Genomic DNA, 17,450 nt, shown 5'->3' on the forward strand with positions numbered 1-17,450 from the left:
CATGCTAGAAAATAGTAGTAGTATTCAATGATTATCAAATTTTACCCCAGGACTGCATGCATTTACCCAGGATCAGAAACTATTCAAGGGACGCACGAAATACAGTTGGCCATTTCGGGGTTTACACTACTGTCACCCGGAAAGGTTTATTGTAATATTTCAAAGATACACTAACAACATATATACTAAGAGTCTAACGGTGTCTAAAAGCATATTATATGTGAGAATTTTAGAGTTTAGATTCAATATTGAGATCAAATGACATACATTCAAATCAGTTAATATATATATATTCTTAGTATATAAGAGATTAATCTATATATATATGTATTGACGGATCTAAATGTATATCATATATATATATATAATTTGAAATTTGGATTCAAACGTGGCATGCATTCGAACAGCTGATATCATATGTACGTTGCTGAAAAAGGATAAATCCATCAGTATTGCTTCTTACACCAACCGTCTGTGCACTAACGGGTATTTACCAAATCCAAAATTAGTTTACCACTGCTACTATTTTGCTCGAAATCCAACGAGTCAATCCCTCTAAGCCTCAAACCATACTAATACCACTGTTAGTTTAATTGGATTAAAGTTTTCTGGGCGATTTGTTGCAATTGTTAAAGCAAAAATTCCCAAGTCCTAATTTCCACATCCAGCATTCCAGCTGCTAGCCAGCCAAAGCAGCAGTGTAGACATCAAAATAATAAAATGCCAATTTGCAAAATAGTGGGGATTCAAACTTCCCATTCAACGTGTTCTTGCGCGATTCCAACTCTCCATTTTTACTCTTTCAACACGACACAACCCTCTCTTTCATGCTATAGGGACCAAGGCACTACCATAATCCTGCCCGTAACTCCAAAATAATCAAAAGTCGAAAAAGCATCCAGATTTCCTCTCGTCCCAATCTCTGCTGAGTTCCATTCTCCTCCGCTTTCCTTCCTCCTCCCTCACCAACTAGCCTTTTCTCTAACCAAGCCATACCTTTTCTTGAACAAATTAATAAAGGAAAAAAGATAAGAACCCATATTCCTTTTCTGGCGGATCAACTAGCCTTTTCCACTTCAATTCCCAACTCAAAACATCATTCATTCCTTTAAAGCCAAGCAAGAATCTTTCCACACTCTCCACCTTCCCCATAAGCCCCACTTCCTTTTCTTCCAGACTCCCACGCTGAAAAAGAAAAAGAAAAAAAAAAAAACAAAGCAGCAGAAAGTTTTACCTCTTCTGTATGACAAACATCATCACAAATCCCAAAATTCCTTGCTTTTTAGTATTAATTTATGCGTTACTTAGCACTAGAACTATTGGTCTTCCTCGCACACTAGCACACCCATGAAAACGCAGAGAGTTGCATAGAAGGACATGATGTCTTATGCTTACAGGGACACAACAACGTTAGCAAAATCAAAAACCCACTTCGAAACCAACAAGGACGACACCAAAATGGTGCTTCAATACAGCAATCCCACCTCAAAAATCCCACCTTTGGAAGAGCTTCCCAACCCATTTGGCCAACTAAGTCTTCACCTGACCCAGTCGGAGCTTCGGGAGACTGCTTACGAGATTCTCATCGGAGCTTCCCGGAGCTCCGGTGCATCCAGGCCCTTGACCTATGTATCGAATTCGGAGAGGACCATGGAGAGGTCGCGGTCCACGTCAACATCGTTGCAGAGGTCAGTGACGTCTGCGGCGGCTAGTAAGGTCAAGAAAGCTCTGGGTTTGAAGTCGAGGAGGAAGAATTTAGGTTCGGACGAGGCGGACGCGGACGTAGACGCGGGTCAGGGGAAGCACTCGGCGAGTCAGTGTACTACCCAGAAGAAAAGGTCGTCGACGGTGGGTGAGTTGATGAGGGTCCAGATGAGAGTTTCGGAGCCAACCGATTCCAGGGTCCGAAGAGCTTTGTTAAGAGTAGCTGCTGGACAGGTTTATTCAATGATTCTCTATTACAGTAGATTAAAATCCCAACTTTGAGCTTTAGGCTCTGTTTGGTTCTTCAATTTCAGTTCTGGGATTGCTTTATACTTTTCTTGAATAACTGAGTTAAGTGAAGATTAGAAGTAGATGAGCTAGAAAGGTTAAATTTGGCTAGCTTTCCAGTAAATAGTTCTTGCTTGGTAGTTATCTCTTAGTAATTATACTAGCAATTCAAGTTTGGTTTCAATGCATGATAATGAGTTTCAGTCCACTATGTGGCTGCTATGAAATTCGTTAAATTTTTTTTTTCTCTTTACATTTCTGGGATTGCTGCTTAATTTTAGAACTTGGAAACAAAACCGGAAATTTTAAAACTTTTAACGAAACTGAAACTGGACTATGTTTGTTTCTTCTTTTCATTGTCATGGAAAGCTTTGATGTCTGTTTATGATATAGTTCAAGAAAGAGTCTCATTATTTTCAACTGTTAGCTTGTCTCAGTTCTAATTCCATTATGGAATGCGAATCCATAGTTTTTATTTTACTCTTTTATCTGTCTGAGCGTGTGTGCCAATCTGTTGCATGATCTTGCGTCAGTTATAATTCCAAATTCCAAGACTGAGAATTAGAACACTGGAATACTGATCCAAGCCGGATTGTTCCTCAAAGGCTAACCTCTGCTGGCCTATTTTGCTTTTTTTTTTTTTTTTTTTAATTAGCCTTAAAAGGAGGTAATGGTTTGGCTATTGACATTTTGTTTGTTCCTTTGAACAGCTTGGAAGACGGATGGAGTCAATGGTTCTGCCTTTAGAGCTATTGCAACAGTTCAAATCTTCAGATTTTCCTAATCAGCTGGAATACGAGGCATGGCAGAAGAGGAACCTGAAGATACTCGAGGCTGGTCTGCTCTTGCATCCCCATCTTCCGCTGGATAAGAGAGACAGCTCTGCTCAACAACTTCGCCAGATCATTCGTGGGGCTTCTGAAAAACCTATGGAGACCGGGAAGCACAGTCAGTCAATCCAAGCCCTTCGCAATGTGGTAATGTCGCTTGCCTGCAGATCATTTGATGGGTCTGGCTCTGGGATGTGCCACTGGGCTGACGGTGTTCCACTGAATTTTCATCTCTACCAAATACTTCTTGAATCTTGCTTCGATGTGGGTGATGAAACTGCTGTCATTGATGAAGTTGATGAGGTTTTAGAACTCATCAAAAAGACTTGGATCATCCTTGGTATAAACGAGAATTTGCACAATCTTTGCTTAGCATGGGTTTTGTTCAGTCGATATATTGCCTCTGGGCAAGTTGGAAATGATCTGCTTTTTGCCACTGATAGTCTGTTGCTGGAAGTTGAAAAGGATGCAAAGGATCTTAAGGACCCAGCTTACCGGAAAATACTGAGTTCTACAATGAGCTTGATTTTGAGTTGGGCAGAGAAACAACTTCTTGCTTACCATGAGAACTTTTACGGGGGTAACATTGATATAATGGAGAATGTTTTGTCACTGGCCATATCTGCTGCCAGAGTACTTGCGGCAGATGGTTCTCAGGCGAACCATAGAAAATGGAAAGAACTTGATGTAGCATGTGGTAGAGTTGACTCTTACATCCGATCATCTCTGCAGCGTGCATTTTCTCAGGCGAGTTTAGATTTTTCCTGCTTTTGTTAGGTACTAAAATGCATGAAATAGAGTTTGTCAATTTTTCCACTCCAAAGTTAAAAAGAAGTTGATCCATTGAATTTCCTCCTGGATGAAGTTTTGCAAAGAAATATCTTTTTCCACTAGATTAATTTCGATCATTGTTTGTCAATTTTACTAGTTGCTTCAGTGTTCTGGCTGCAGTAAATCCTATATGGGCCCCCCATCATAAAATATTCACTCCTTTTCATGGCCTAAGATGAGTATAATAAATCATTGTCCTCACACGTGTTGTCATCTTTGCACATTCCATTTGATTTTGCCTAAAAGTTACTCAATTTTGTTCTATTTGCTATACCTGAAGACAGGAAAAAGAGAAGATAATCGCAAGTAGGAAGACTGCGAAGAACCAGCAGCATTCTCTTCCCATGCTGTCTGTACTTGCCCAGAATATAACAGATCTGGCTTTTAACGAGAAGGAAATATTCAGTCCAATACTCAAGCAATGGCACCCTCTTGCAACTGGTGTTGCAGCAGCAAAGCTTCATGCTTGTTACGGAAATGAGCTGAAGCAATTTGTTTCTGGTATAACAGAGCTGACTCCTGATGCTGTACTAGTGCTGATAGCTTCTGACAAATTGGAAAAAAATCTTGTACAGATGGCCGTTGCAGATTCCGTGGACAGTGATGATGGTGGGAAAGCAATAATTCAAGAGATGACTCCTTATGAAGCTGAATCTGTCATTGCTAACCTGGTAAAATCATGGATAAAGACAAGGGTGGATAGACTCCAGGAATGGGTTGAGAGAAATCTGCAACAAGAGGTCTTTAATCTCTCGTTCATTTTATGACTCCATGTCTCTGTTTGATTGGCATCATTAGTTATCGTTAGCTTGTTGATCACATCCTGGCACTAGAATTAAATTCTCCACAAAAAATTCTAATTGTTGAGGGACTATGTGATGGTTAGTCAGATGCCTTAGTCTATATGTGATTCATTTGGGCTACTTTTCTTGTGCAAGGATGTCTTGTCTTTGTCTGGTTTCTTCTTTACTTGTTTGATGTTAGCTGCGTTTTGATGCACAAATTTTATACGTTATACTCCTAAGCACATGGGAGTGAGTAATTGCATTACAGACAGATAAAAAGGAACAGCTGCATGGATGAAATTTCCCTTGTGCCTCCACTCCTAGCATTCATTATAAGAAGATGTAAGTTAGGATGTTGATTTAGGACAAGGTATACGTGGTACCGTCAAATTGAGTTTTTGTATCCTCACCAAATTTGGTTCAGAGTACGCAACTTCCCTTATCCTGATCCCCAGGGCAGAAAAAAGGAAAAAAGTAATGGCTCATTGTAGGTTCGTTTCTCAATAGTTAAAGAGATTCTGTCGTTGAAAAATGAAACATCTGGTTAGCCAGAACTGCAGGACTTAAGATTATTTGCCTCTTGTAACAGGTCTGGAACCCTCGTGCAAACAAAGAGCGATTTGCTCCCTCTGCAGTGGAGGTTCTTCGCATTATTGATGAAACTTTGGATGCATTTTTCCTGTTGCCAATAGCAACACATCAAATTTTGATTCCTGATTTGATGAATGGTTTGGATGCCTGCCTCCAGAATTACATAATAAAGTCAAAATCTGGCTGTGGTAAGTATCATATAGGCTGGAAAAAGGTATCTGAATTAACCAATCAAATTATTTCTTTCTGAATTTAATTTATACATGTATCTGCAGGATCTAAAGATACTTTTCTTCCTCCTCTACCTGCTTTGACAAGATGTACTGCTGGCTCAAAGTTTGGTGTATTTAAGAAGAAAGATAGATCATATATGGTTCAAGTAAGGAAATCTCAAGTTGGCTCTAGTGATGTGGATGACTACTTTGGTATACCAAAGCTATGTGTTCGCATAAATACCATGCATCTCATCCGGAAAGAGGTGGAAGTCTTGGAGAAGAGGATAACCTCTAATTTGACAAATAGTGGTTATGTTCAAGATAGTATTGTGACAGTTGGGTCAGATAAAATGTTTGAGCTTTCAGTAGCAGCTTGTGTGGAGGGGATCCAGCAACTTTCTGAAGCAACTGCCTATAGGATCATCTTTCACAATCTGAACCATGTTTCTTGGGATTACCTGTATGTGGGGCAGGTCTCATCAGCCAGGATTGAACCATTTCTTCAACAGCTAGAGCAGAATTTAGAAATTGTATCAGCAACGGTGCACGACAGGGTCCGGACTCGCGTAATTACACAAATAATGAAAGCCTCTTTTGATGGGTTCTTGTTGGTTTTGCTTGCTGGGGGCCCTTCTCGTGCTTTCACTGTGCAGGATGCTGCAGTATTAGACGAGGACTTTAGGTTTCTTATGGAGCTATTCTGGTCCGATGGGGATGGATTACCGACTGATTTAATAGACAAGTATTCAGCCGCTTCAAAGGACGTCCTTTCACTTTTTCATACTGAAACTGTAAAACTTGTTGAGCAATACAAAATTGTGACTCTTAATAGGTATGGAGCTTCAGACAATTCCAGGCTTCCACTACCACCAACTTCAGGTCAGTGGAGCGCTGCTGACCCTAACACAATTCTTCGAGTTTTATGTCATCGAAATGATGAGGTAGCTACAAAGTTTTTAAAGAAGACCTATCATTTCCCAAAGAAGCTGTGAGAGAGATTTCAAGGAGGTGATGCAAATGTAGAATTTTACCAGGCATCAGCAGTTCCTCTTATTTACTTGTAATGGACCGTTATTGACATCGATCGACCTCACTACTATAAGAAGCAGATTTTTCTTGCATAGAGTATCCATGGGAGATTCTTTCTCATCAAAGCAATTACCACATAGATCCTAACAGAATCTTCCATCGATAGAATCATGGGGCTTGCTCTTTGGTATATTGTATATAAGAGTTCGGACTTCCAGTTTCAGACAATATTTGAAGTCCTCGACTGCTGCTGAGACGACGGAAGATAACTGCACAAGCTGGTAACACAGTTTTATCTCCTAAATCGCAAGTCTATCACCTTACTGAGCTTTGCCTAGAAAGGAAGTTCAAATTTGCTGTACAGAGAGAGATGTTACAACGCAGGTTGGATTTTGACTTGTTTTAATAGTCTACATGTGGAACTGCTTGAAGAAGAAATTTTTATGCCACATGCATTTACTAAAAGATATTCTAGAGTTACTGAGGCTTGCTGAATAAATGGACCGACCAATGCTTGCTATCATTCTTTGATTTTGTGGTTCAAGTCGTTCTCAGTTCAAAGGGTATGCATACTGAGTAGTTGATGATGAAATGGAAGACTGCCGCCGTTGTTGGTGTTGCTGTTGCTGTTGTCATACTCTGTCCCTTCGGCTTATTTCCTTGTTCTTCCCGTCCTACAAACTTCTTCGTTGATACTTCCTTTGTATTGTTAGGGAAAGGTATTGTTTTGAGTGAAGCTTACAATTTCTCGCCTTATGATAGATTGATAACATGGTGGTACAATGTGATACTTAAACAGCAATGGGGCACATACCAATCTGAAATATTTATTGCACTAGGGCAATTACGTGACAGGGTAAGAGAGTCTTGATTTATTCATTTCAGAGGAATTGAGGGGGGAAACGACGAAATGAGATGAACAGCTTCCATATGGAGAATGCAGCCGTTTTCATTAAAAATTTCACCTACACTTTTGAGGATGGGGTTTTCACTAGACCTTTTTGTACTTGGCATCTTCAATCCTTAAGCTTACGCGCTGCGTGAAGAAAACCATTGGTGAGTAACAGAAGGTCAAATAGGTAACATGCCATGCCACACATATTGCGGCATATCAGCAAACGAAAGCAAAAATCCATCCGTCTAATACCGAAGAAAGGCAGGCTGGAACTGGAAGGGGGCTCTTTCCAGTGCTTCTTGGCCACGCCTAGCTGCCCACTGCCTAAGTGCAGAAATGCTTTCTCAAAAGTTATGATCTTGATTCATTTTCAATAATTTAAACTCTTACAACTACCTAAGAGTAAATATTTCTTTTTATACATCTAATGATAAATTAATACATAATAGTATGATGCCCAAAAGGTACTGTAGAATTTTCCATTAATGGGGGTTGCAAAGCTCTTCTGATTATTGGCTGATACCAGTGGAAGAAACAACAGGTTGGGATAGATTCAAAAAAGAAATTCAAGAATCCCAGGGCAACAACTTGGATATCCCAAAAATACGGCGTCCGACCTGATGATTTGTGGGTACAGGTTCTAAACCAAGACTCTACATTCTTGGGTAATTCACTGCTGATCACCAAAAATCTGAGTGCCGAAAAATAACAAGCGCAAATCTTTTAGCGAATGTGTAATACATTGATTAGCCATAACGTTGTATATCTGAGATTTCTTGTGCAATTGCAAACAACTAGATGCAAGAGCAGATCCGAAACTCTCTTCTTTTTCTGTCCAGATCGCCTCTGACAATTTAAAGAAACACCTTGGGACTGCAAAATCTTTGATTTTCTAATTACTGTCGCAACTAGGCCAACTCATGCCAGAAAATCTCTCTCGATAGAATACGTAAAAATGCTGTACTTGTGTTACAACGGAATTCCTGAGATCACCGCCTACAAGAAAATGTTTCCTAATTCCAAGGATTCTTCTTTCTCGTTCTGCTACTCTTTGAGCTGATTGTCGAGCTAGATTTCTGACAAAAGAAGGTTTTGTAAGTCAAGTATACATTATACACGTAATACAAAGGAAAGAGCATGCTGCAAAGATTACCGATTTGGATTTCTTTGTCTTCCCTCGAATCCTGTTTCTTGGAGACTTTAGTTTGTATATTCGCACCATCCAATGGTGAGTAGTGAATACCTAAGATACATTGCACAAAGAGCACTTCAAAATGAACAATGATATTTCAATGTTTCTTCACATCGCAAGTCCAACAAGATGATGGAGCAGCAACAAAAGCATAAATTCCACAGAAATGGCACCCAAGCTCTTGGTGCCAGGTGGGTGCCAGGTGCAACAGGTGTTGAGTAAGCAATCTAGATCATTTAATTGTAATATGACACATGGAAAGTAGTACGGAATAGTTTTAGCTTAAACCATTTCTTTTAGAACAAAAACGGGATGCAATGTTAAAAAAGGCTCTTGGCTCCCATTGAATTAAAACTTTCTTCTAGCAGGGGCTTTAGGCACCCAAACTCGTTTAATTCAAATCTGGCAACGAAGTATGCCTTCTGTAGGGCTGCAAACGAATCGAGCCGCTCGCGAACTTCGCCCTTCTGCAACATGTGTACTGCCTTTTTATTTTATTTATGCCAAGCTCTAGCCATGCAAGGAGAAGTTCAATAATAATTATGAAGTTGCTAATTAGAAAATCTTAAACAGAGAAGCGGCAGATTCTTCTTTACAACTTTTGCCACAGTTGATGGTTTTAGTGCAACGAGCAATTTAAGATTTAAGTGCCACTGTCTAAAAGTCAAGTAATGAACAGCCAACCTTTCTACTATTCCATTTAGCCATTATTTTCCCAATGACCAATAGGAAACAGAGGTGAATAGAAGACATTACTCAAATGGCCACGATAACATTCAAGTATAGGAACATAAAAAAATCAGTCTTACCTCTTCGAAATGGGTAAGTTTGAAATATTTCTTTCCAATTTCAGTTCGCCTTACTCTATCAAAGCCTTTCCCATCTGTCTCCACAAATCTATAACAAAAAAGACAAGAATATTAAGGATTTGCAGAAATGTAAAGAAGCCCATTTAACGTAGAGTCAAAGTGGTAACAGCACCTGTAATAAGATAGCTTGTACATGAGGCAATTTAGCATGGTTGGAGTGGCTTGTGAATCAATCCGATACTGACCATCTCTCTTTAAGGCACAAGGAAAATAAAAAAATTCAGGTTAAAATGCGCAAGAAAAAATTCAAAAGACCAACAATTGACAGGTAGAGAGAAATGCTTCCATAGCCCACTCCCATTAGCTCAATATCACACATACATATGTTTTAAGTGCGTAAAATTTAAAATCTTATTACTCCCTTTTTACAATAAGTAACCATAGAATGTTCTTTCAAATCTAGCATTACCAGAATTAAGTACTCACCAGATAATCAGGTTCCTTGATGTGAGGAAAGACGCCACCTCCTATCCGAACCATCCATAGGAACTTATTAATGTCATCACTGGGGTAGCCAACAAGACCTGAAGCATAGATGTACAGGTTAGATCGGTCTCTGCTGCTAATGTAAACACTGGGCCTGATTACTGAGAGTAATGCTGCAGAACTAACCTCCAAAGACAACTAGGACATATTTTACATCCAAAGAGTTAAAAATCTCCCAAGCTGCCTTTTCAGGTGAAGACATGGCAGTACCAACAGTAGCAATGTGAGTGTTATTCCAAGTGTTATTGTCAACAATAACAGTGCGATTTGCCATGGCAGTTGTTTGGTAACCATAGTCCCACCAAGATGCAACCTGAAAGAGTTTGCAGAAATATATTATCAATTATATGTCTTCATCTGCAAAAGTTACCTATTGGCTAAACAGCAAACTAACTGGTACAGTATTTATCAGACTTAAAAAATATAAACAAACAAAGGACACACACAAAAAATATTCTTATTTTTTCCTTTTATCGTTTCTTGCTTGAGAATTTTATTTTCTTCTTCTTTTCACTTGTTTCTCTATGACAAGACTCATCCTTGAGCAGAAAACTTGAGATAATATACTTGAACTCTTTAAATCTAGTAGGCTAGTTGATGTTGGAGTTTGGAATCTGGTGGATAACTATGGTCACAATAGCAAGCATAGTTTTATGTGCTCCTCTCTCTCCTGTTTGGTTAGAGCTTTGGTTCTGATGTCTGAATATTACATACAAAATCCAGCATTACTAATCATTACTAGAATATAACATACTAAACACAATGGGTGCAATAAAAATTACTAAAATTTGGGAAGATATATGTTGTGGAAAGAATGACAACTCACTTTATCATCTACATCTGTGTTATGGCTCAACCATGCATAGGCCTCTCTGAAGTCATCAAAAACATGAAGGCCATCAGGAGATTGAGATGTTAGCACTATGGAGGGTGCTGAATATGCTTCTGCTGCTGCCCAGACACAATGAACCTACATGAAAAATCATCCATAAACAGTGAAGAGCTCAACCAGGAAGCTAAAGAACAACATGGAAATCCAGTATAAGGACCAAAAAGTGCAACCAAACTTAAGTGTTGCTTTCATCTGAATCTTTTTGTGAACTTCTCACAAACCACTCACAGATTATATTACAGTATTTGGAGTTAAATTTGCAAAAAATATGTCATTCAGAATGGCATGACTAAGAAAGGTCTAAGTATTACATTGAGAAGACCTTTTTAACTATAGGGGTTAAAAATGTTACCACATGCATAACAGACATACAATTGGGTTTTTCCAGTCACGAGCAGCAAATTAGTAACAAACAAAAAGATTAAAGTATTCCTCTTTTACTAGAGCAAATTGAGCATACATACCACATAGAACGCAACCAACAAAACCAGTAAGAAAATAGCAATGACAGATGCTTCAACAGGTAAAACCAAAGGCCTTCTCTCAGCATGTGACCTACTAGATGATGTCCCAGCATTTTCCTTCTCCTTCTCCTTCTCCTTTTCTTTCTCCTTTTCCTTTTCCTTTTCCTTTTTCTTATTTTTCTTTGAAGGTCGTTCCTTTACAGAGTTTTCACTTTTATCTTCTTTTGCTCCATCTTTATTTAAGATAACACTTTCGGAACCGGTATCCACCGCCTTAAAGAGTCAAAATATAAAGAATTTAGTATACAAGGAAATTATATCTCCAATAATCTGAAGGAGTCTTCAGTAACGATTGAAATAGAAGGCTTACATCAGATGCAAAAATTTCTGATGTACCAGGCAACTGAAATTTGAGCGAACGAGTAAGAACATCAAAAGCTCCTGAAAGAGCAATTCCAGACATAATGCATGCCGCTGGAGCGAGTACAAGCATTAGTCGCACCTGTAACAGCAAAAAGAATGTTGCTCAACATAGTGGATGCCAAGAGAGAATAGTATTAAGCTTGCATATTTCAAATTAATCTCACCATGACACCTGAAAAATATACTGATGTAACTATGTAAAGGATGACAAAGGAGCTTGCATCAGAAAGTGGCAAAAAGCATGCCTGCAATTGCAAACAAGATAGATTGGATATGAGTTGCCAATCTGCCAGGGGTAACTTGAAAATCATATTGATAACATCTCCAGAATCCTAATAAAGTTTCCATCAGAAAATTGACAACTTACAACAATGCCAGCTGGGACCAAGAAGGCCAAAATATTAAGATCCATAAAATACGATGGCCAAGTAGGTGGTTGATGCTCACTAACACTGGCAATTATTGGTATATATTTGCTAGCATATGTTCTGGCACAATTAAGAGATGAGGAAAACAGAGAGTAGTGTCAGATCACTCAGAAATTGACAATGAGAACATAATCAAAGGCAAACAATGGGATGAACGAGTTTTCATTAGTCACAACAGAATTTCTACTTCTGGAAAAATAATGGACTAAAATAAAATAGGAGCTAGCCAATGCTGATACATGAGTGGCTTTGCAACTGGAGATCCAAAACAAGAGTTCAAGTGTAAATTGGATATTCATATACATAATTGGATACGTTAGCCAAGTTATTACATGCACATTCCGGATATCTATCAAGTGGTTTCCTGCATGACATCTATAACCAACCCTCTGGAATGTCAGTGACTTGCAACCAGTTCAAATAACCGATGGCAACAACTTGCCAGATAAAGACTAAATCCTATAAAATACAGTCATCATGCTCAAAAGAAAGAACCAAAATGCTGTAAGAAAAAATGCAGCAGTTTTTAAAAGACCACGCACAATTTTACATTCATCTTCCAACTATTATAGGTATAGTACCTGATTCACCATACATGGCTCATGAATGATAGTCAAGTATAATCGTTATATGGCTAACATGACAAAATGGACATCAGACCATGTTCCCTCTGGCAGAGGCAGGTCCAGAAAGGAAACTTCGGTAGAGAGAACTATATGTATAAAGTAACATAACCCGTTTAGTTAAAGCATCAAATTTCAAGTTTGGTTATTTCATTTGCCTTGAAACTAATTAGATAGGTTCCATGCAAATCATGAACTCACAACTGGGATTTGACGGACAGAAGAGACTCACGGATCAAGCAGACTCAAACTACGCCCACTCCAACCCTTTGTTGGGCTGGAAGCTACTAATGCTATAAGTACGGCCACCACAGTGCAGCAAATTACCCTGAAATTTGAATGACAAGTAATTAAGTCAACCAAAAAAATTCTATGAAACTCTTAGCTACTACTAACAGAATATAACAGCAAGCAAATTTCTGTACAAACTACAAGTAAGGGCACTTACAGGCCAACTGACAACACAAGCATAACAGCCACTTTGAACATTCTTGGTGACAGAATCCCCTTAATATAGTAAACAAGAGCTACAACATGAATAATAATAAACACCTGTACATGAACAAGAATGGAAGAGTAAAATTAGAGATTAAGAGCAACATAAGGCATAAATTTAACAAGATTAAGGAGCATAAAATAAGTAATGAATTACCGTAACAAGCATGAGACCTATAAGGAGTTCAATCTTTATGTACCTATGGATTTGAGTTGCGTTCATTTTCTCTCTTGTTTTAACTTTATCATAAATTATTCTTTAAAACAAGGTTACTTTCCCTTTAAATGATAAAAAGGAGAGGGAAGTAGGAAGGGCACAGGCCTTCATTCAAATTAGAGCAAGGAAACAAAGAAGGAAGAAATTTTGAAAAATATAGTTGACAAATGGGGAAAACACTAGTCTGATGCAATTTTGTGAGGACTTCATTCCATTGACAAACAGGAAATTACTAGTTGTTGTGTAACTTTGAAATGACTTCATCCAGAGTACCAAGACTGATCGTATCACAAGAAAGATTTAGTACCAAGATGGTTTCAATGCACAATACCTTGTACACAATTATTCTGTCAAAGGCAGTATTTTTTTAGAATATGCCCATCAATTAACAGCAGACATGAGGGAGAGATAAATCCATGGCTACAGTAATAGCAAATAAGAAAGCAGGAATTGCAGGAAAACCAGCTCGTTGGAACTAACCAAAAATGAAGCAAAATGCTCAGACGTCATGACCGCATTAAAGCCCACAACAGGGACCAAAGCAGCCAACAATGTTCCCAAGACAACCTATATTTGAAATTAAAAAGACATTAGCACAAGGATGACTAGAATAACAGCGTTAAAGAGGTATATTTATCTTAAAGACGTTACTAATTCAATATCAATCAAAACAGATTTCCAATATACTACAACCAGACATAAAAACCCATAATACAACACAAACCAAAACCATAGAAACAACTACAAATTTCTCAAAGCTCACCCAAACATAAGCTTCCATCCCAGAAGAATACAGTACATTAAATAATACTCACATACACTGTCCCCTAGATCTTTTAAAAGAAAAATGATAGTTCTACATAATGAGACTCTCCCATATATCTCACCCCCGATGAATGCAGAGTTATTAGTTAAACCTGACCACGGTAGTGAGCTAACTACTGCCTACCTACTTTCTTTGCATTAGTACAGTTCATTTCACCTTCAAATCCTATATTCCTCTGAAGTCTACAGATTATGTAACTTAAGTACCAATAACTCTTCAATCTCCATACTTGAGCACAATTAGTAACAAGTGGAGCTTATATAATGCAACTGTTTACCAACGTACTTACAAGTGGAGCATACGCAATGTACAATCGAGAAGAGTAGCGACCAGTTACTATGCATAGCAGCACATGCATTGGAATGAGGTTGATAATGAAGGTGTACCCTCCCCAAGAGCAAACCTATAAACAAATCAGAAAAAGTAAAGAAATATGGTGAAAAACAGACATACAATTGCCAGGAAAATAACCAATAGTTTCCCTTCCTCATACCATATAAAAGTATGCTATGGAATTTAGAGTTGCATAGAAGAGGGATCCAGTGTTTAATGTCTGCAATAAATACCAAACATCAGTCCATTTTATGTGTATCATGCCACAGTGACAAATTGCAAAATACCAACAAAAACTGTAAGAAACAAGTAAAAAATGGTTAAAGGTATCATTCGCTTGAAAGGTTATAGAGTATCACATGCAGTAAAATAGAGCATCAGACAACCTTTATATAGAGGTAGAAAGTGAAGATTAGAGCAAATATGGCAACAGCTTCATTGTCATAGCTTCCAGCGACTGATCGAGATATATAGGACGGAACCTGCCAGCAGTAACCACCAATCACATATAAAAAGTACCACACATATGGATATGCGCCCTTTAGCATTTGCTAACGGGCAATGAACAACTTTACCTGAATCCTGATTTAGAATTTGTTGTTGAAAGAAATATAAACATGGAAGCCTCTTGTTCAAATTGGTCAGAAATACTATAATGGTTTTGAAAATAGGTTGTTAATACCAACAGAAGACTAGTATTAAGTAATGGATCCAGGTCATTGAAACAACATGCCAAAAGCTCTTTCAAGGTGTCGTTACATTGACAATAATCCTAAGCTATGGATGACAGCACACAGATTACCATGGCCAAAAGAGCTGCAGCAGTCAATCCAGCACCAGCACCCTTAACTTCCTGCATTTGAAAAATTTTAATATACTGAAAATTGAAGAGATTGATTAAAGATGCCAAGTTATGTGAAATTAATAGAAGTGCTTTTTTAAACAGAAACTGTTAGAAGGAAAAACAGACCTTTGTCAAAAGGTATGTAGCCCAAGAAGCAAAAGCAGAGAATATCGGTGCAGTAAATACACAAACAGTTTCCACAGACAGAGGAATATTTAAAGAATTCAACAACCTGCCATCACAAAGTATTAGGTAAAATCAATAAATATGTAGAGGACTCAGAAACAGTAGCAGCTTGCTAAGAAACAATCAGAGGGGAAAAGAAGGAAGAAGAGTAGGAAAATGCGCAGAAAGTCTAACTTTGGACACTTTGTGATGATGGTAAACTTTTAGGCTGTACAGAACCTAGACATTCATCCATCTTAGTCAACACAAACCAGTATTTTCAAGAAACACAGATAATCCATGACACATACCACCACAAGGTGCCTGCTGTCAATGTCAGTCCAGGATAAACAGTTCCACCAATCACTCGCCCAAGAGGATACCTTTGTTCAAGTAAAAGGCAATTCACATTATCAGATAACCTACATAAGCTGAAAGAAACAATTTAAGAAGGAAAATATCCCAGATTGATATAGAAATTACCAGGTTCGATCATCAAACCAATTCCAGAAGTCATATATTCCATTCTTTGTCAGAAACTGAAATCACAAGAGCATCTGTTAGCATGCTTTCAATTCAAAATGTTACGAACAATTATATACTCTACATCAGAGGAAAGATATAATACATCAGAAAATAATCATCACCAAGATTAGAGCTACAACTCTCACATGAAAAAAACCAAAGTTATGATAACCATTTGCCTCAGCTAGAGGTCCAAGTTCTCTAGTGTTATTTCATATGATATGGAAAACTAAAAAGATCTGAAACGTATATTGACAAGATGACCTAATAAAAGTTTCATAATAACTCACTTGGTTCTGCTTATGTAATTGACTCCTGTGCTTCAACACATCACACAATACATAAAACTGAAAAAAGTGTCCTTAAATGCACCCAAACAACCATTAAGATGTTTAAGGAGACCAATAAAATTTTCAGCAAGATATACAAACAAGAAGTTGCATGTGAAAACAAGAGAATACTACAGAGGACAGTTTTATGATAAAATCCTTGCTTAACAGGTACTATATGATACAAGCGCTCGCCCTGCATTTGGAGGGCTGGAGTTGCAAAAGATGCTATCAACCTCAAGAATTTGAAAACGTGCACAGGACTAATCCTCAGTCCCACGTCAATAGTGATGAAGGAAAACAACGAAATGATCAATCATAGACAATTATCATCCATCATAATCATTTCTGCAATAAATAACTTAAAGCAGATAACATTTGTTTACGAATATAGGAGTAATAGCATGAGAAGTAACATCTCAAAATCACGCTTTCCTATGACACCAAAACAGACAACTATAACAGGCATTCGCACATTACAAGTTTAGCTACACTTTATTAAATTATTTCATCTGTTTCAACCTATGCATGGCGAGCATTGCCCAATTACAAAGATTCATGCTTCATCGCAGTCAAATGCAAACAAAGTTCATAAAACTTCAATTTAAAAAAAGACGGATTAGTTAGACATATAAGAACACAATCCTGGGATTATCTCTTCAGCTAAAGCTATCGTCATCTTAGTATAAAAAGAACTTTGCTACAAAAATAAAGGGAATAAGAACCGCAAACCTGAGTGACCCTGTAGTTAAAATAAGGATCGAATTCATGGATCACACTCTCGTACTTAATCACCTGCACGTAATTAAATCCTAATCAGAACCACACAAAAAGATTGGTGAATCACCACATTCCAACGATCCAATCCAATTTTAGTCTAGGTTTAGAAAATTCTAAACACACACTACATAGATGTGAGTTTGATAGTAGGTGCAGAGTATACTCACGGAGAAGAGACGGATCGAGAAGGCTAGAACTCCGATTAAAATAAGAATGAAAATCGAGAAGACGTGGCCAAAGGCGTTGCGCAGACTGGAAGGGGTTGGGCTGGTCTCCGGGGCCGCCATTGACGGCCAAAACAAGCGCAGCTACAGCTACAAGAGAGTGAGTTGGGTTGGGGGTTTTGGTTTAGACGAAGAAGGAATAGGCAGCGAGAGAAGACTTTTCGTAT

General features: G+C 38.2%; 2 protein-coding genes across 2 annotated transcripts; one reads left to right on the forward strand and one right to left on the reverse strand.

Moving 5' to 3' along the window:
* The first annotated feature begins 886 nt into the window (after positions 1-886).
* LOC113774136 (protein unc-13 homolog) lies at positions 887-7,125 on the forward strand. The gene is made up of 5 exons (XM_027318705.1): positions 887-1,938; positions 2,703-3,569; positions 3,938-4,393; positions 5,028-5,217; positions 5,305-7,125. The coding sequence occupies exons 1-5, from the start codon at positions 1,378-1,380 to the stop codon at positions 6,234-6,236; spliced, it is 3,006 nt and encodes a 1,001-aa protein (XP_027174506.1). The 5' UTR covers positions 887-1,377; the 3' UTR covers positions 6,237-7,125.
* Positions 7,126-7,716: 591 nt separating this feature from the next.
* LOC113774137 (dolichyl-diphosphooligosaccharide--protein glycosyltransferase subunit STT3A) lies at positions 7,717-17,450 on the reverse strand. Its single transcript, XM_027318706.1, has 23 exons — positions 17,227-17,450; positions 17,012-17,074; positions 15,909-15,964; positions 15,737-15,808; positions 15,387-15,492; positions 15,219-15,269; positions 14,803-14,898; positions 14,577-14,636; positions 14,373-14,486; positions 13,738-13,824; positions 12,994-13,097; positions 12,778-12,873; positions 11,862-11,982; positions 11,659-11,739; positions 11,442-11,573; positions 11,072-11,344; positions 10,542-10,685; positions 9,842-10,028; positions 9,656-9,753; positions 9,342-9,421; positions 9,170-9,257; positions 8,322-8,411; positions 7,717-8,244 (listed from the first exon to the last, which is right to left on the reverse strand). The coding sequence occupies exons 1-23, from the start codon at positions 17,344-17,346 to the stop codon at positions 8,182-8,184; spliced, it is 2,382 nt and encodes a 793-aa protein (XP_027174507.1). The 5' UTR covers positions 17,347-17,450; the 3' UTR covers positions 7,717-8,181.

This window comes from Coffea eugenioides, chromosome 6 (genome assembly GCF_003713205.1).
Source record: "Coffea eugenioides isolate CCC68of chromosome 6, Ceug_1.0, whole genome shotgun sequence".
NCBI lineage: Eukaryota > Viridiplantae > Streptophyta > Magnoliopsida > Gentianales > Rubiaceae > Coffea > Coffea eugenioides.

What these genes read in the sequence shown, in the direction of transcription:
- LOC113774137 (XM_027318706.1), bottom strand. Translation starts at nt 17,346, where the DNA reads ATGGCGGCCCCGGAGACCAGCCCAACCCCTTCCAGTCTGCGCAACGCC. An exon ending in ACATTGCGTATGCTCCACTT is followed by an intron (nt 13,825 to 14,372) that starts GTAAGTACGTTG and finishes TTTCAAATATAG; the next exon opens with GTTGTCTTGGGAACATTGTT. An exon ending in CAGAAATTTTTGCATCTGAT is followed by an intron (nt 11,345 to 11,441) that starts GTAAGCCTTCTA and finishes TGACTCTTTAAG; the next exon opens with GCGGTGGATACCGGTTCCGA.
- LOC113774136 (XM_027318705.1), top strand. Translation starts at nt 1,378, where the DNA reads ATGATGTCTTATGCTTACAGGGACACAACAACGTTAGCAAAATCAAAA. An exon ending in TAAGAGTAGCTGCTGGACAG is followed by an intron (nt 1,939 to 2,702) that starts GTTTATTCAATG and finishes TCCTTTGAACAG; the next exon opens with CTTGGAAGACGGATGGAGTC. An exon ending in AAAGTCAAAATCTGGCTGTG is followed by an intron (nt 5,218 to 5,304) that starts GTAAGTATCATA and finishes ATGTATCTGCAG; the next exon opens with GATCTAAAGATACTTTTCTT.